This window comes from Ammospiza caudacuta, chromosome 6 (genome assembly GCF_027887145.1).
Source record: "Ammospiza caudacuta isolate bAmmCau1 chromosome 6, bAmmCau1.pri, whole genome shotgun sequence".
NCBI lineage: Eukaryota > Metazoa > Chordata > Aves > Passeriformes > Passerellidae > Ammospiza > Ammospiza caudacuta.
Genome location: NC_080598.1, coordinates 33,667,531 through 33,687,359, shown reverse-complemented (window position 1 = coordinate 33,687,359; position 19,829 = coordinate 33,667,531). Strand labels below are relative to the sequence as shown.

Here is a 19,829-nt window from a genome sequence, read left to right as displayed (position 1 = left end):
TGAACAACCTTAGTACCCTGGCAGATTTTAGTTTCATTTATACCAGCTGCAGAAACAGTTCAAAGGTGATTTTGAAATCTCTTTAGTATTCTGAATGCTTTTATTCCCTCCTTATTCCAAGCAATTTTCTTGTTGAAAAGAACAAAATCAAGAAAAAGTGAGCATTTTTAAAAATGTTCCAAAAAAGAAATGACCCAAAAGTTTCAGCTTTTAGGGAAAGAAGTCTTTCTGATATTAATTGTTCTGCATTAGTTTTCTCCTGAGTATAAAAATTGAAATCTTTGATTGCAGCGGGATTGGCTGATGCTAAGACAGCTCTGCAAGCTGAAATGGAAACGGATGATGGCTCATCAAATTCTATGGTAACAGCTTTCACCCAGTATTATGTAATAGCTATAATCCTTTGGGCCTATAAAAGAGATTCTGCATGGACTCAATTCTGAAAATGTCTTTCCTTTCAAGAGAATGGCCTTTCCAGTTCAGTAATTCACTCACGCTTGTAAGTTTGGTTCAGTCTTATAAGTGTAAAAAGGTTCTTTATATTTTACTCTTTAGATGCTTGCACTCACTTAGGAATAAGCAATAACTTAATCAGCAAGGCAGCGTATTACTCGTTCATTCTATTATTCTTTTATTGTGCTCTATCTTTATAGAAAAAAACAACCAGCGCACATAGGGAAAAATCTTTTTTTTTTCTGTATTGATCATAGTTACTCATTTTTCATTGCCTTCAAGAGCTGTTAACATGTTTTTTGCATTAATAACTGTCAATGAATTTCAATTGATTTTTATACTTTCCTTATAGCTTTTGAGAATCATTTTCAGGGTCTTCAGGATTACTCCTACTCAACAGAAAATGCAGAAGTGCAGACAATCTAATCAGATCCAGAATACTCCAGTCTTCTTTCTTTAGTTGTGTATACCCTTTTCTTTCTTGTTTGTGTGTCCCTGTCACAAGAATATATCAGAGCAGGATGTCCATATATTCCTTATATTTTGAGAACTAAAAGAAATTTCTTTGTTTTGAATGAGGGGGCTTCTTTACTGATGGTTTATTATTTTCTGGAAGCTAAATCTAGCATTGATGATGTTAGAGAATTAATATAGTTGATAGATAGTAATCTTTAAATCTCTCAGCTGGTAGCAGGATCCACTACAAATATGTAGAGATGTCAGCTAGGCTGGCTTCTTTTTGCACAAGAGCAGCATTTTTAGGATATTCTATGATTCTAATAAAAATTACCAGGTAATATCAGAATGCTGTTCAGGATCCATAGGCTGATGCTCAGAACAATGATTTTTTTTTTTTTTTTTTTAGTGAATGGCACCAGCAATAGTGCACTGTAGCAGCAGGCATGGAGGTGCAAGCATGCAATTACTCCATCTATGGATTTGTTGGGCTTGACATAAAATAATTGTTACAGATTTTCAGGATCTTCAAAATATGCTGGCACATCTTCTTAACAGCAATTTCTCTGCATATTCAAATAGGCAATTGTATTGACAACATTATTCACCAAGGACTAATTAATCTATCATAACATCCAGAAATTAAAATGTCTTCTCTAGAGGGCAAGAGCATCTGAGTTGGTAGGGAGATATCTTTTGATTTCCATGCTTTTCAGACTGGTGCTTATCTACCAATACCCTTAACTCTGCTGTGGTTAGGAAAAAGCAGTGTCTGTGTCACCACAGTCACTCCATTCTGGCTTGAACAGTATCAGTACTTGGAATTCAGGAGCTATTATAATAGTAACCATCTATTATAGTTGTACTGCCCTTTTTCCCCCCCACACTGATCATTTGGACTAATAGACTCAGGCATTATTGAAGCTTCATTTTTCATACAGTGAAGCATAACACTCTATTTGACTATTTAAACATTTTGGGTAGGAAGGAGACCATAACCTTTACATATGCTACAAGATAGCAATGATTTCAACTCAGGAGGAACCTATTATCTATTAAAGTATTAGGTTAGGGCCTTGTTTCTAAGTACACAAAAATGTTACAGTTTTTGCAATGCTGCCTGTGATTGTGCTAAAATGTACTTATTGTTTTGGCATGTCATACAGATGCCTGGTTTAATAGATCCATACAGCAATTTTATTTGGATTAGGCTTGTAAAATGATTCTCCTTTTATGGTGCATTGATTGTAAGTTACCACAACTGGCAAACATAAAGAGAAATACTCAGCAAAGACGAAAACTGTGGGGTTTTTGTTTTGTGATTTCACCTTGTTCTGATAGTGGGTATAGTCATGGGCAGCTATGAGTATACTTCTTTTGTAGTCTTCCTAGAAATTGTATTTTAGTTCTTCCCTTGCTCTTCAGTCTGTGGCAATCTTGGGACTCCCAAGCCAAAACATTAATCAATCTCTAGGGCGGTCAGTTTTTGCTTCTCTCCAGAGTAATGATAATTAGTAGCAGGAAAGTATAATCTAGGCATGCATACTCTATGAGAAAATGATAATGTCTGTATGACATGCTTGTTGCTGCTTTGATCTCAGCTCTCTGAATATTTGTGATGTGTAGTTCCTTTGATTTCTCTCTGTATTTTGGTGAGGTTACCAGGTTACTCTCTCTGGTTGAGCACACTGATGTTCACACATTTCACAATTCACATCTTCCTAAGAGATGATCAGGATGTATTGAATTGTTCATGGTTGATGACAGTTTCCCACTGTTTATGCAGTGGAAAACCACTGTATTATGGTGGTTGCTTCTCCCCTTTTGAACTCTTTAATTCTTACTTCTGCTTATTCCTTCTGCTGGTGTCTAGGAAAGTGGTGCATTTGGAAATAGTTTTCTCAGCCAGCTAGTGAAGCATATTGGTCCTAATAGCTGCTATTTTGCATACTACCTATATATGGGCAGAATATCTGTTCTTCAGTCATCCAGGAGTCCTTCTTGAAGATCCAGAGTAACAAGAAAATTAGTCCTTCAATACTTATTTCCAGATCTTATGCTTCTTTGTTTGAATTTTATACTTTATATTTTTGATTTCATAAGACCTTTATAATTTCTCTTCAGAGATCCAAATTTTCTAGTTTGCTTCTTGTTGCACAGTGGGAATATCAAAAAGTTTGGCTGACTTCACATAATAATTGTTTAGGTGCCTTTCTGTCTCTGAGTAGACTCAAGGAATTTCATGTGGCCAAACCAAATTCTGTTAGATCTCTGGATAAACTTAGTATCTATATTGTATGGTATTTAGACATGTGCTGTAAGGTCACCTGGAGGTCTCTCTTTGCTTTCACCCAGCATTGTCTTAGTCTAATAGGATCCAGGGCTGTTTCAGCCTTCAGTGGAGTGATGCTGCAGTTGTTTGTGGGAGTCCTCAGGCCTTCTCCTGGATGGGAAAAGGCAAAGGTAACTGATCAGAGTGAGTCATTGTGGGAATGTACATGCAGACTCAAAGAAGAAAGGTTACTCATCAGTAACTGGTGTTCTTTGAGAGGTATAGTCTGCATGTACATTAGTCTCCTACCTGCTTTTCCCCTCTTTCTGAATCTCTTTCAGGTTTGATTGTGCATTTAAGAGGAACTGCAGTGGTGGCAGTGTGTCAATGCCTCAAGCAGGACGAGGGGAGGAGTGGGAGTGCCCCTCCCGGGACACTCCAGGGCAGGCCACAAGCCCACCCACTCTTAGAGTATATGTATGGACTAAGTGTCTCAAAGTACTGCAGCTGTTCATTGGTAGGTAAATTTTCTTTACTGTATTCTCACAGGTAAAGCAGTAGATTTCATTTTTAAAACCAATTTAATTCATTGACTCCATGGATGATATGCATGAACAACACATGGGGGGAAATTTATACCACAAACTGCATTACACTGAGTAGCTCCCTATCTCTCTAATGGTCTCATCTCTTGTCTTGCCCCCCATCCTAACCTTATTTAGATATTTAAATATCTTCATTCCATTCAATTTGTCATTTCTATTGAGAGCTACATGAAAACTTGAGATCATCTAAGTTGTAACATAATTTAAAAAATAAAATAATGTCGTTCACAATTGTAGCTAAGTGTGTGAAGTAACATGTAAGATTGTATTTACTATTAGAAAATGAGGCTAGAAATGGAACTGAAATCTATAAGAATCAGTTTTATTTATACTAATGTATTGATCTTTAAAATTTCTTAGTTGCAGGAAAGCCAACATTTGAGTTTAAACATTTTTTCCACAGCTGACCTCATGTGTTTTTTTCTTTTTAATCATAGAAGCCTTGTAGTAATTTTCTAATTCACTGCATTTCCTGCCAATTAAACAAGCGGACATGGGGTATAACCTAGCTTAAACTGGAGATGTACTTGTCCCTGCATGCAAATATGCACATGCAAATTCTGCAAATTATTATTTTCAAGTGAGTTGAGGGCTTTTACAGAAATATGATTCTGAGGCATTTGTACTGGGACTTCTCTGAGACCTGTCACCTTTGCAAATATGGTGGATGTGTTTTTACCAGTTCCTTAAGGTTGTAGCAATTAATGTTAGTTTGGCAACTCAAAGAAATTTACAGTTGGTTTTCTATCACTTTGCCTTTTCCATAAGATTGAGGTGTAATTTATCTGGGCTTAGTTACAGCCTGCAAACTTTGCTGAAGCTTCTGGTCTGTGGGACACGAGATACATGTGCTGTAGGTATTGGTACACATACATAAAATACTATGAAGAGCTCTAGTTTTACAAAGTAACTGATTTGTCTGTAATATCAAGCTGCCTTTGCACATTCTGAGAAGAAAACCCAAAGAATAGTTTTCTAAACAACCTTAGATGAACACTATATGTATGCAAAGGGGAAGAAAATGTGGGAAAAGCCATCTTGTTGTGCCCAATAATCTGAATTTTATGGCTCCAAAACCATGCATGTATTCTTGTAATAACAGGTCTTTGAAGTGCTGTTTTAATTTAAGAAAATTTTAAAAATGGAGAAAGTTTTTGTCTATTTGTAGTTAGTAAATAGTATTAGATTCATTTATTTGGTTTTATACTTGTATAATCAAAAAAAAACAATTCTCAATATTCTCACTAGGAAAAGTGATAATGGCAAGGAGGCATTATGTCTTAAGTTTTTAATTGTTTTCAATTCTTAAGAAAACCAGAATTTTTATAACTCTGTAATATTTATTTTAGTGAGAAAATATTGTATTTTAGAGAGATGCCTTTTATACATGGCAGAAATGAGACACATTGAGCTTTGGTGCTTTTGCTAATACATTTTCATTAGATAAAAATGAGCACATGCGCACATAGGCCTACACTTATGTGTATATCTGCCAAATGCAGAGTCAACAGTAAAGGTCTTGGTAGACACAGACACGTTTGGAAAGTATCTAATTCTAAGTTCCATCTCTTCCTCCAAGCATCTGTAGAAAGCTGTTATGCCAAGTGCCCAGTCCTTTCCTGTGGGTTACCTTAGCCTGGCTCTAGGAGGATCCAGTGGCACCAACATTAGATGGGAGCAGATTTTTGTACAGAAGGAAAAGGGTCTTTGTGCCTTTGTGTGCATGCGGGTGCATGGTTTGTTCTGACCTAAATTTACTTGTGGTTTTTAATGCAATTTATTAAAACATACAACAACTCACTATTTTTCTTAATTATAGTATGGCTATACTTAGTATAGACATACTAAGACTAGTATGTCAAGGTAGGTAGCTTGAAATAAGAATCTTTCCTTTGTTTTTCTGAGAGGAGATCGACCTTGTACATGGCCTCAACTGTCTTTACCTCTCTCCATCAAATTAATGAGAAATTCTTTTGCCAGTCTCAGCTCTTAAAAGTGTTGGCTCTTCCAGTCATGATGGTTTGACCAGACACTTCAGTGTTTGCACATCTCTCTGCTAGACTTCCCTTACTTGTTTGCATAGATGAACTCTGTTGATAACTGCACTTCAGAACCTACTTGTTTTTCCCCTCTGTTTTAGGGCTAATTACTTTGAATAGTAGGCTTTAGAAGACATGAAGTACTTTTTTAAAAAGTCTATGTTACAGGCTGCATTGGTATGTTGAACCTTGAAATACTTGATAGCTGCAATTTACTTTAAATGGAAAATGCCTGTAATTAAATTTCCATTTTAAAAGTAAGCCATTTATAGAGTACATTTTTATTCCATTCCTCCTTTAGTTTTGCATTTCAATAAAATAGTTACATTTTTATGATGTCTTTTAATATGTTAGCTTAGTATTTAAAAAAACAACTGCAACATAACTGTGATGCTGAAAACTGGAAATTCACCTGTAGGAGCTTTGGAAGATGACTTGCTGTGTTCTGTAAAATCTCAAAATTTGAAAAGCTGTATTTAGACACAGTAAGATACATAATTGCATTTCATTCAAGTCTCTTGACTACAGTGATTACACTGAACATATTCCTAACATTTCTCTTACTTTTTGCCTTCTGCTGGTGAGGAAAGGATAAAAGGAATGGAGGTAATAGAAAACAACACACATGTTTTCATGTTGCTTTAAAGTTTAATTTTATGAAATTCTTAAATAATTTTGAAATTGATTTATTGGAAAGTTGTTGCTCCACACATGAGTATCTTCAGGCCTCTACAATTCATGGAACCTTTTGAAAAATAAGTAAAGGATTGTTAGCATAAGAAATAAAACCCTCACAAGAAGTAGGGCAAAAATATATGAAATTAATTCCAAGAATATGCTAACATTTTGAAGACCTTCCCTGCTTTTCAAACTTAATGTTGTACTCCACTCTTTACTTCGTTGCCTTTCTTTATGGGTATTCGTGTTCTTGCATAGTCCCCAGTCTATATTTTCAAATAATGTACAAGCCATGATCCACGGAATAGAGAAGATTCAAATTCCTGAATAATACAATGAGGTACAAATGGATTACTTCAACTTTTCATTCTTCTTTTCTCCTGCTTTGTGTGCTGTGACATGAATTTCTGACTCATGTATGCTCTTTCCTGTCATAGAATCAGGCTTAACTTTAGTGAGCTGGGCTCTGGGGTAGTCCAAGCTACATGACTAAGTAAAGATTGTAATGAGATCTTAATGAGCTAATTCTTATATTCCTGGAACTCAGTGCTTGAAACTACATCCAGTTTTCCTAGAAAATCTGTGTCTATGCTGAATTTCTCTTCTTTGATCTGTCTTGTCATATTGTCATTCATTATAGTTTCTTCATTGTGATGATGTTAAATCATCATACATGAAATTTATCTTGTACTTTCTTCAAGCTTGAGCCCAAAAAGTGTGGAAGAAAAATAGATTGATATTTATTATGGCTTTTCATATATGAATATTTTTTAATTTAACTTATTTTGCTAAGGAAAACTATCACTATTCATTTAAAAACATACTGTCCTATGTTTCTCCTTGCATTTAAAAATATATTTTCCTAAAGTAAACAGGATTTGCTTGCAAATGCAGAATTTACATAATTTTACAAAGCTTGTAATTTTGAGATCTACTCTGGAGAACACAGCTTCTCCATCTCTGAAGACTCTCAGTAGTTTGTCCTGGAAGCCACAATGATCTTTTAAGTCACATGAAGTTGTTTTGGGAATACTTCTGGATAGTATGCATGTCTGTAAACCAGTTTATACTGACTTACCTATGTTTCAAAGTCCAATGTAAATAAATGTATATTTTTTCCATAGTTAAGATCCATATTTAACAATTATATTTGTTCAGCAGTTAAAATTTTTATATATTTTACTTACTGTATGATTAGTGATGCATATAAGGTGAAATAACTTCACAATTGCACTGTGCTGGAAAAATCTAGCATGGGCCAAAATGCCAAACATCTTTGTTAACTACGGAATTAAGAATTGTTTAACTAGTTTCAATACTGAATATAGAATGAAAGAATTCTGTACGGATTCATTGGTTTCATTATGAAATCCTGCCCTGTTTATACTGTTTTTAGTATTTCCCTGTTCTTTCTGGATGTTTTAAATTATAACAGTGTACATGTCATGTTCTAGTGGCTATGATATATGAAAATACGTATGCAGATTGAGAATTATTTTTACAAACCTTGTATTATGAAGTAAATTATGTATTGATCAAAAAACACATACATTCTTATCTAAATGGTAAGCACCAGAATAGTAACTTGAAGGAAGATATTCTAGTAATTTTGGAAGCATAAACATGTGGGAGTGTTACCACACTTTCAGGGCAGTGATGGCAAAAATAGGACAATAAAAAAAAGGCATGGCGTGCCATAGACTGTAGCATCAAAAAAAGGAAAAATCATCAGGACTTCATCTTTTCTATGTAGGCATTTAACCTGATGCACAATGACCATTTTCATGAGCTTTGTAGTGCTTCTGCTCCCGTAAAGGCTCGTAGTCCCAATGTCTGTGTGAAAAACCACCAGACAGCAGTGCTAGGAGGACTGGAGGAGACTTGCAGCCTGTCTCAAGTTTAAATTTCTGGCTAAGATAAGTAATCCACAAACCTTAGTTATCTTTAAAGATTAGGGCATTGTTCCTCTCGTTCCAGAAAGGAATCCCTATTTGTTTTTCCAGTTCACTTACGCAGAGATTAAAGGATGGAGGTATGAAATAGCCCACTTCCCCGTCTATTGTAATTGTGTATCTTGTGATGAGGTTTCTTGTGCATCATGATGAGACATTATCCCACAGAAATTATTAATGAAGAGGAGTTACTAGAAATACAACAATACCTAATGATAATCATGAAGCGTTGCTGGACAACCCTACCAAATTAAAGCATAATGTATTTTCTCTCCCTTGAACACTGTAGATCAAGGCAGGGTGTGGTATAGGGAAGAATCAGAGCCCTGCAACTAGTTTGAAATACAAAAGGAAATTACCAAAATTTTGTGGCTTGCTCATTGCAGCTTAGACTAATGGCAGGTTTGTGTCTTGGACTGGGAGATGCTTAAGTTAGCTCTGCAGAAGGAAATATGTCAGTGAGTGGTCAAGCAGTTCCCTGACTGAAATGTCAGGTAGCACTAGTTTAAGTGTGGTGCCACCAAAATGCATCTGTACAGCTTTTGGGCTTAGTGTATCCTGATGTGGTGGTGCCTTTATGAATTTGCAAGCATGTTCCTGCCAAATACAAAGGGTCTCTGCACTGAGCTGTACCTGTAGGCTTTTTTTCCCTGAGGTAATGATCTTTATTAGTCTTTAAATCAATAAATTCACATGTGAAAGACTAAGAGAAAACATGACGCAAGGTTTCTCTGCACTGGTAAAATTAACACTGGTCATGAGAAAATTCAAGCACCATAAACAAAGTTTTTGTTGAGTAGTGTTATAATTGAAGTAGTTTCAATACTGGGCAGTGCATAGAAAGTCCAATGAGTAGTTCCAGGTTGTGGGAGAGAGGGAGCTGATAGAAGCAAGAGCTCTTTGGAGCAAGAGATGGAAAGAGGTTGTTTGTTATACCTAAGGATTTCTTACTCATTTGAATGAGGGAAATTTAAATGTATTTGAGAGAGAAAATATGAGAAATTAGGTAAAGAGGACAGGGAACTAGATCTAATCTAAAGCTTAAGGAGACAGCTGGCCTGACATTTTACTTCTGTGCATCAGAAAGACATAATTAATATAATTATTTTAGGACTTCAGTGAAATCTGAAATGGCTGCGTCCTTTTGAAATAAAAATATTTGTGGAGGAACTGTCTGTAATGACTTCATTTCTGTTACATCTTGACCCTGGAAAATAACTGATAAAGCCTAATTTAGAATACTAATTTTTAAAAGTATTAAGCTATTTATTGATTGGGGTTTTTTCCCCCCTAGAGTTCTGTAGCTTTGTTCTGGCTTTTTAAAACTTGGTGGTAATTTTACTGGACTGTTTTCAGAGTCAGCTACTGTATTTTGTATCCATCAGCATCATTCCAATGGCTTGAATGAAATAATAGTGCTTTACATAATCTGTTGACCTAGCCATTTTCTCTCAAAAGCTTATCATAAGTGAAACAATAGAAGAGGAGAAATATGCATAAAAATATTAAATTAAATTTTCTTTGGTTGAAATGTTATATAATAATTTTGCATGCATGGCGTCAGTAAAGCCAAATATCAGGTCACTTGCCTAGAGAAATCTTCATTTGAAGACAGAGAAAATTCATTTCCCTGCAAAGCCAGTACAGAATCTACCTGTTCTGAGTCCACAATTTGTTCATAATTGATGAGCGTGGGGCTTCCTTTTTTAGATACTTTTACAGAGATGAGAATATTTCATGGGGACACAGTTTTTTGGGTTAGTGAGAAAATAAATAAGCTGAATATAAGCCTTGGGTATTTTTCCATGGTTTTAAAATATCTAAGTGATGAATTTGCACTTCTAAAGCACAATGAAACCCAAACTCACTGCCTTGTAGTTAAAGGTCTTCTACTTGAAAGCTTGAAAGTATCTTTACTGTAACTAGAACTTGATTGAGAATTCTATCGAGGAGTCTGCCTAGGTACACTGATGCAGTAGCAGGAATAGGCACTTAATTATTGCTCAGTTTAATTGAAGAGTTAGGATGCTAATTTCTTTAGTTTTTTGTAGGATATCACATGAGTTTTTCTCCCTTCGTTAATGGAAGTATTACTGAACTGTAGCAAAATGAGAACAGAGGAAGGATCTATTTGCTTGTTAAAATAAATTTAGCAGGTTTTATTTTATCCAAAGCTAAATTATGCTTTTAAAAAAACCAAACCAAATGCTGAAAATCTATCCATCCTGTTTTCTATAGGAAGATGTTTCCCTGACCATATCAGTTTTTAAAATAAATACAATATTAAGGTCTAACTTTGCCAAAAACTGAGCTTCTCCAAACTGTTCTCTGAAATGTGTACCTATTTAAGTCAAGACAAATATGTTTCTAGATGATAGAGATGCCACCTATTTGAAAGAAATTTCCTAATGTGTAACTGTGTTATTGAAGCAAAGAATTTTAAGACCTAAAATTCTTTTACTGCCATAATTCACATTTTTTTTCAAAATGTAACACAAGAGCTATAGTTACTAGTTCATTTATTTATGTACAACTTTGAGGCATTATCCTTGTTCCTTTCCCAAGCTTATTTGAAATGTTCATATAACAAGCTTCTGATATGTTCACTTACAACCCAGTGAATTAGAGAGTTATTCTCCAAAGGTGTAGAGTGAAAAGATGAATGTGATTTTAATAAAGAGAGAATACAAAAGCGGAAGTGGAAGTAATGAGTAAAGGAAGGAGAAATAAAGACAGAACCTTTGGTTTTGCCACTTCTAGTAATCCTTGGATGTATTGATGTGGTGGGGCTTGCAGTCAGACATAGGTTTATTCTAGCTGTAATTTTTAAGTGTCTGTATATGATCCTTCTGTTACATGAGAATTACATAGCAGTACTAGGCCTGCAAAAATACAGCTGAGGATTACCAAAATTGGTTGTACTTTTTCAATTGTTCCAGACATTTTATTTTAAGCTTTTTAAACCACTATATTTCCCAGAGCTAATTTTGTGATAAATAATAAGCTTTAAGCCAACAATCTCCAAAACTATTCCTTCCTTCCCAATATAATGCTCCCAAAACTTAAATTTGTCCTTAGCATTTTCAAATAATGTTGTTTCTTGGCTAGAATATGGATAACTCTCTCAATAATTGATATGATCTCTGCAGATGATACTTTACTGTGTAATGAGTGTACTTAAGGTAACACAGTGAATTTTGCACTCCAGGCAGACATGCTCCTGCTGTGCTGGCCCACAGTCGAGTATGAGGGATAAGTGAGATAATCACATTAACATTAAATAAGTCTTCTGCTTATGTCAAATTTTTGTCACAGTTTGAAAACTAGTTTAAAAAGTCATTTTTTGGAATGAATATATTAAATCAAATTAAACACTTCTCTAGTGTCATGAGTTTTCCAGAACTGTAAGTCATTGCATTTGAATGACAGATTTCTCAGTCCAGCTTTGGAATGGGTATGCACACTCCTGTTGAGTTATTAGGGGAATGTAGGAAAGATGATTATAGACCATCACCTGCTGCATCAAGTGCATTATTGAATCTTTGGGTAGTTAGGCTTACAGATTCGTGGTTCTTGGTTTTTTCAGGCTATGAAAAAGTGCAGCATGCAAACCAAAGTTACTGTTACAAGAATCAATTATGTAATCTAAATTAAATTTACATAATCTATTAATGTGTATCAAAGAATATTATATTTATATATCAAAATAAACAGTGGTAGAAATTAATAACTGTAAATACTTGTTTTCCAATTCAGGTCAAGAGATAGAGAACTGAATTTCAGTTTCTATATGCAAAATAATATTTTGTAGATACTTGCATTATTCTGTCTTATCTTGATTATAAATATTGGTTTAAAATCTTTGTATAAAAAGCCATGAGTGGTTTATAATTCCCCATATTGTGTGTGTCTCTGTTTTAAGACATTTCAAGTCTTCGTGTATTATCTGATAAAACCATTTCTTGCTGCATCTGACAGGATTCATGTTCTCTTTCAGGAGACGCTGATAGATTGGTGTGATGAAAAGGAACTTAATTTGATTTTAACAACAGGAGGAACAGGGTTTGCACCGCGAGATGTCACTCCAGAGGTGAGATAGTCCTGGAATAGAAAAATCTGCCCTTTGGTGCAAAAATGCATGAGTCTGGAGGAGGGGAGGGTTTTTGGTTTTTTTTTTTAAATTTTCTCTGTAACTTTTCTTTGCAGTATCTGTGGATGGGTCAAGTGCTACACAACTTGGAATCAGAAAAAAGTAATAGAAAATATAGCACAAGAGAATTACTCTGACCTTGGGTTCTGGACCCAAAACAATTTTCAAACTAAAATGTGGTACAGTTTAATGGTTTTCCAGTCCCCTCACAAAACAAAATTCTAATGGCTTTGTGGCGTCATTTTCCTTAGCACTGCAGTACAACACTGCTAAGCAAAATTTTGTGTGGCTTTTGTTGTGTCTTGTGCAAGGAAGAGTGGCATAAGAGAGATGGATCTGCTTGTCAGAAAAATCTAAACAGACACAGAGGTGGAGGTAATGCACCAGTAAATGTTGCTTAGGAAAGTTGCCTACGTTACACTTACATTAAGCTAAAGTAAGGGGAGAAAAATGAGAAGCTTAACCTAACCTGACCTTATGGCCATGAGTTGTCATGTGAAATGACTGTGTGATTGTTCTTGTAGTATTTTGTTATTTATGGTTCCAAATTAGATTAACATGAACTTTGAAAATCACATCTTTCATTTGGTGTAATTTTATTCACTAAAGGGCAGAACTAAGATTGAGTGAGTTGTGTTTATTTGCACAATTAAACATACCTAGATTTCTTTTAAGTACTCATGTATGTTTTTGATTTCTTAGACTCTCCGGTTGATTTGAGTTCTTTATAGCATATCTACAATGCTTTTTACTTACAAGTGTGTTTTGTCACATGCCTGCAGTTCAATTTTTTTTTCCATTAGGAATTCATAAACATTTTTTAATTTATTGTATAACATTTGTGTAACTAGAGAAACATGTAAACAAAATGCTCCTGTTCATTACTTCTAATGGAAATAGAAACCTTGAGTAACTAGAGTAACTAAACCCTGGGGGGGCAGTCTGTGTATCAGGAAGTGGGAACAATGTTAAGATGAACACAGTGTGGCACATAGTGAAAATTGGTTTGCAGATTATTCCCTTTGCTAAAGGCACCACAAGTGAAAAGTGAGTTGGTTAAATTTGTCTCTTTCTTGCAAACTAACATAATGCTTTTGAAGGTTGTGTAACCAGGACTGGGTAGAAGGAGGGATGAATTTCTGCTTCAGTTTTCCTTTGTGCGGGGTCAAGCCTGGGCAGCAGTGCCAGATGAAGCATTGTAGCCAGTGCAGAAAATTAGCTACAGATTCTCAAGCAGCATATGGCACAAAAAATAAACAAATGAGAACTCTATGCACAAACACCCAGTATAATCTTTACTCTGCATTGCTGTTACTCATACTAATTAACACAGGTAGGGATGTTTTTTCATCAGTTTTGTTGAGTAAGCCATTCTGATAGTTATCTGAGTTGTTATTGTCTCTGTATAATAAAATCACATTGATATAAAAATCATTAATAACTTGTACTGAAGAAAATCTGTGTTGTTTTTCACTTAGTTAAATTGGATTAATTCTAATCTCAGTGGAGATATAGAATCCCAGGTTATTAAAAAATTGTGATGACAAACATTGTTCCTATGATAGGATTTATTACATCATTCAGTCAAAAAAAATATTTTAAGGGAAGAAAATTAGTTTGCCAGTATGTGTCATATCAAAAACATACTAAGAAGCCTAAGTTTTGTCCCCATTTTTTATGTCTTTTGGGTCAATGAAAAAACCAAAAATGGAAAATTCATTATGTCAATGTGAAATGTTTAATAACAAGCCTTTAGGAAGACTTGCATTTATGTAGAAATTGGTTTTCAAACTTTGTGTGTATGGTGTTGGTCCTGCAAGCTCTCATCACTGAGCTGACAATGAAAGGATGTGGTCATGGTATTATGCTATAGAGATGTCAACTTTAAGATGTTAATTTAAAACTTTTAAGAATTGAATTTTATACTGGAAAATGTTTTACTATTTTTCCTTAGAACAGATAAAGTAGTCTGTTGAATCATACTTCCACTGGTATGTTTCAGTCCTACTTCTCCTTAATTCCCCTGTACTTTGGATTAGAAAGCAGGTTTCTCTGTTTCTTTTCTACAGATATATAATTGTAGATATACAATAAAGGTAGTTCCCAATAATAATGCAACCCAAAGACTTAATGTTAATTGACTTTTGTAATTATTGATAAAAATGAAACTAAGTGCCTAGCATAATGTAGCTAAAATGGCTTCTTGCTATCTCAGAAATATGTAATTAAGCATCCCAAAAAATTGGTAGTTTCCCCACTCACTTTGCCTTTTGAACACTGTATCAGAACCATTCCAGGTTGTTTCAGTCATGTGTAGTAACGATTTTTCTTGTAATGGACTAGAAAATTTAGGAATATTCAGCATATGTGATTTTCCTTGCCTGTCTCTGATCTATAAATTTATAGCCTCAGTCTAGTTGGTGTGTGGAGAGGAGCTTTTGAAGTGGTTCCTACGATTCACATTTTGAGGGGCAAAGGTCAGTTTGCTTAAGCAGTGTGAATATCCTTCACTTTCTTGGCTGCACAAGTAGAAGTGATGAAGTATTTGCGGACATTTAAAAAACCAAATTCACTCAATGGATGGCTGAATTTGAAAGTTAGTGTGTTATAGGCATTACTAGTGAATCCTGGAATTCTTAACTGTTATGGCAGTTGGTGGTAGTTTGCATTTGTACTAAAGCTGAAGTGTAAGCCTAATTTTGGAGATACACTTTTTTTTACAAGGTAATTTCGCATCTAATTTATGGGAATAGTCCTTAAATCTCTGCTGGAGTTTGCTCATACAGTCTGCTTGTTGATTTTAAAAGTGTTTGTACTGGACAGAGATCCAAGTATGGCCCAAGTTTATTTAGGGAACTTTCATTTTGTATTTCCTTATGCATACATTTATTTCTTGGAACTAAAATACTTCAGTGGTAGTTATTACAGAATGTTGATAACAGTATACATTAACTTTTGTGAAAAAAATTAAGTAATTTTGCAGCATTTTTATCAATCACTAAGGTACCCTTCTGCAATACTAATGTATTTTCTCTGTTGCTGTTGCTCAGTACAAAGGGAAAGAAAAAATCTTATGTATATGGGGGCTCTGCTCAGTTTTCTGTCTTCTATATTTTTACATTTATTCTTTTGCAAAACTGTACATTCAAAAAATTCACTTGTCTGTCTGCCAACAGTCTTCTAGCTGTTTTCTTATCCTTTGTCTCTAGTATGATCCTGTGCAAGTCTTGTTTGCCCATCTATGAGATTTTATGTACCTAGATAATAGCAGTGGAAATAAATGTATTGTCCTCAGCTGATGATGGACGTTCTTGAACTGTGTCACAGTGTGTATTCACAAGCAGTTCATCCACACTGCAGGTAATTTTGAGCCCTAAGATTTTAAGATAATACTTTATAAAAAACACAGAAGAGCTGTTTCCCAGCATGTAACACTAGACAGATGTTTCCTTACAGTCATTTTGAGTGCTCTGGAAAATTTGTGAATCTTCTTTCAGTTCTTGTTGTTTATATTCTTCAATATTTATGGACTGGTTTAAAATGTATTTAGACACATACTTGTTTTCATTTAGTCTGAAAATATATGCATACTTATTCTGTAAGAACTCATGAAAAGAAATCATTGTTGTCTGGAACTCCCTTCTGTTTGTCAATGTTTCTGAAAAATCATGCTCAGGATGAACAAATACTCCAAACATACCACACAGAAGCCATGTTTGGATAGAAGAAAGTCTCAATCCTTCTGTAGTATGTCTTTTTATATTCAGTTCAAAATTGCACCAGCATTTTTATAACTATTGCCAAATGCAAATTCTCTATCATTTGATTCTTCCCCATTCTCTAAGGTATCTCTTATGGATTTTTTCTTCAAATTACATTTCACTTCTGCAGACTATTTTAATATCTATATTCTTCCATTCCTCTGTCTCAAGTAATGTTGGAAACCCTCTTGATCTCTATTATTTTCAGGTTTTATGTGGTTCTTTTCTGTTTGTTCACTTCCACTTTAACTTTGTTAATGAAATGAGATGCTTATGACACAATGGGATAGTCATGTTGTATCCATACTCTGACAGCAACACATTCCATCTAAGTAACCGAAATCCACTGAGACTTAAACTTTTCAAATAACATTTTCCATTCAATAGGCAGCAACTTAAACTAGAAATAATATATAGGAGCTTTTTGTTCTCCCTGGTTCAAATACTGCTTTTCCAGAGCAGCAGGATTTCTAGTGTTGTTTATTGTGGATATAGGACTACTTCTGTTCTTCCTCAGCAATATTTTATTACTGGCACTGGACCAAAAGAAAATAATTTCTATTTTACAAACTGTCACTTCAGGATGGCTCCATAGTGTGGAGGAATGAAGCCTTCATCTCACATGGGACATAAGTAATTTTGTGGTGGGAATAATATGAAATTGTACAGCCTCTAATAACCCAGGCTAATGTTTCAGGTTTTCACCCTTCAGTATTCCAGGTACCCTCCAATTTAAAAGCTATTTTAAGAAAATATTTCTGTAGTCTTTTTTAAAACTGCAGCTTTTCATATCTCTTAATAGAGGTCTTGCTCTGAGTTAAGTTTGATTTCTGTGGTGAGCTATTGTATAACAACATGTGCTGTGTGTGGATGACATCTGACCTTTTGAGGCCTTCATAGTTCTTTGGAAATTGTTTCCAGCCCAGCTTGCTTCTGGAGGGTTGGCATTACAAAACCTTGCTATGTGCATCTTATCAAACAAAGGTACTTAAATGGAGCAGATTTCTCTCTGACAGACCCTTCCAAATTCTCTTTGGAATTGGAATAAACCTCTTTTGGAGGTTTATCAGCAACTCTGTAAAGTGCCATCCACTTTTACTCAGTCCTCCAGGCAGTTCCTAGCTTATATGGTTAGGTCTTTATCTCGTCTGCTTTTATTTTTCAATAAAATTTATTATTTGATATGCTGTATTTGGTGTTATAAAATTCAAATGTATTTATGTGCCATAATGCTTCAATTTAAAATTATATGTTTAGATTTTTAATCTTTCTTGGAAGGCATGTGATTATAGCAAAATTTATATGTTTAGTTGCAGAACAGTTTTCACTAAACATCTATTACCAGTTTCTTTGAGAAGCAGCAGTATACAAATTGTTTGCACCACACAGCACGCTGTCAGTTTATAGAAGTACCTGTGTCTTGAGAAATTCCACTCTGATTTAGCTGACTTACAAAGGGCTGAAGAGTGCTTCTCTTCTCTTCTCTTCTCTTCTCTTCTCTTCTCTTCTCTTCTCTTCTCTTCTCTTCTCTTCTCTTCTCTTCTCTTCTCTTCTCTTCTCTTCTCTTCTCTTCTCTTCTCTTCTCTTCTCTTCTCTTCTCTTCTCTTCTCTTCTCTTCTCTTCTCTTCTCTTCTCTCTCTTCCTCATCACTGAAGGACTTGGTTGTGCTATCATCAACTGCAGTGTCTGCATGGAAACACCTGCTCAGACTCCTTTAGTGAGAAATGTGAGGTGCAAGAAAGGCAGATTCCATTTCAGCTCCATTACTCAGCTATCAGAGGTCATCAAAAAAATAAGACCATCAAAAAATAATACTTGTTTGTATATGGGATTGATGTGTTTAAAATGCAAAGCTGCATATTTTTATTGACATTCCTTTTACAAAGTTGCAACTGCCACCATGGATATAGAAAAAGGTAAAAAAAATATGATAGTAGAAATATGAAGGTAAAAAGAGAGATGCTTTCTGTGAAAGTTGCACTACTCAGTCTGTTTAGTTTATCATGAAGAACACTGATAAATAACTTTGATTTTGCCTGTACTTTCTTTGGGAAATAGTGTACAATACTAAAGGCTTTGTAAGGTACCAAAGGCTTTCTTTACCTACTAAAGAGAATTGTAAAAATAGCTGATAATAGAAATCTTGAGCCAGGAAAATCTAAAAAAATCCTCATAATGAAAGGCTTTATGTGTTTGAGTTAGGGTTTGTTGGTTTAAGAGATTAATCACACAAGCAAATTCCTAAAGACCTGTATTCTTCATTTTAATTCTGTCAAATCAAAATAGTTGGCTAGTGGGAGAAATGTCTTATAAAACTCAAGTTATCTTGTACTTCTTGTAGAAATCATGGATGATGTTAAATGAATCATCCTGCACTTACAGCCTGATGTTCTGTATATGTTAGATGAGAAGATAGTTTGAATCAAATGGATCCTGAAATTAGTAATGAAACTATTTGATTTCCTGAATTCAAAAGGAATTCATGAACTGCTTTTGTCTCTTTTTTTAAAATGTGAAACCCTGATAATATTGGCTGAAAATGCTGGGGCAAATATCTTTATAATTACTTAACTAATGTGTTAACCTTCTGTGTAAAGTTGTCTGACTATCAAATGATAAAGGTAATGCTAATAGAATTCCATTAAGCCTTTGGTTATTTTTGCTCATTTGAGGATCAGCTTTTATTTGCTTTTTTTAAGGTGTCCTTAGTACTTTTGAATAGCAAACAGAGGCTGTCTTTTTTGACTTTCAAACATGTAGGAAATATTTGCGAGCTCTGCTGAAAAGACTAGTAAAACAGTAATAAGGAACTTGAGTGTTTCATAAAATGAGAAACAAAGCCACAGTAATGAGCCTGGAAATATCAACTTTTTTTAAATTTTTGAAACTAAAGGATTTTTTTCCAAGGTAATTTAGGAATGGCAGTTGGAAGAAGGCTGGCATGTCCTGAGAGTGGGCACATGGTTCCTGCATGAGCGAGCCCAGTACTTCCAAAAGTACCCCCAGATGAACAATATTATTATGGTGTGCTTTTTGCACACCATAAAGAGAAGGGGTTTCCTCCTCTTGATTTTACTGATGCCTTTTAGCTGCATTTTCACTGTAGAGCCCACAGCTCATGTGGACATTTCTCTATTAGTTTAAATAAACTGGCTTGTCTACTATTAGCAGTGTAGCCACAACAGTGAATGTATCTTGCAGTCCTTTCTGTAACTGGGGAAGAAAAATAGGCCTGCCATAGGACTTGCGCGTAATGAAATTTTCAAATTGGAACTTTTGGAATTTTTTTTCCTCTTAGGCATTTTTAAAAATAGTTTCCATTAAAGCATGGCTTTGGAGAAGATAATAGGAAACGGAACAATTAAAATTAAACATCAAGTTCAAGCAAAATAATCCTGAAAATAGTGTTAAGCCTGAAATTTTTTCCTAATGTGTGATTTTTTTTTTCTGGTCATGGTCTATT

At 34.8% G+C, this 19,829-nt stretch overlaps 1 protein-coding gene across 24 annotated transcripts in view; it reads left to right on the top strand.

Annotated features, from left to right (window-relative positions):
• The window catches only part of GPHN (gephyrin), a 268,916-nt gene that overhangs the window by 127,793 nt on the left and 121,294 nt on the right, over positions 1-19,829 (top strand). For 23 of the 24 annotated variants that reach the window (XM_058807902.1, XM_058807893.1, XM_058807900.1 and 20 more), the window contains one exon: positions 12,453-12,545. The exons of the other annotated variant lie outside the window; for it this stretch is intronic. In XM_058807902.1, coding sequence (XP_058663885.1) covers positions 12,453-12,545 — 93 coding nt within the window. The remainder of the gene's footprint in view (positions 1-12,452; positions 12,546-19,829) is intronic. 24 annotated transcript variants of the gene reach the window in all.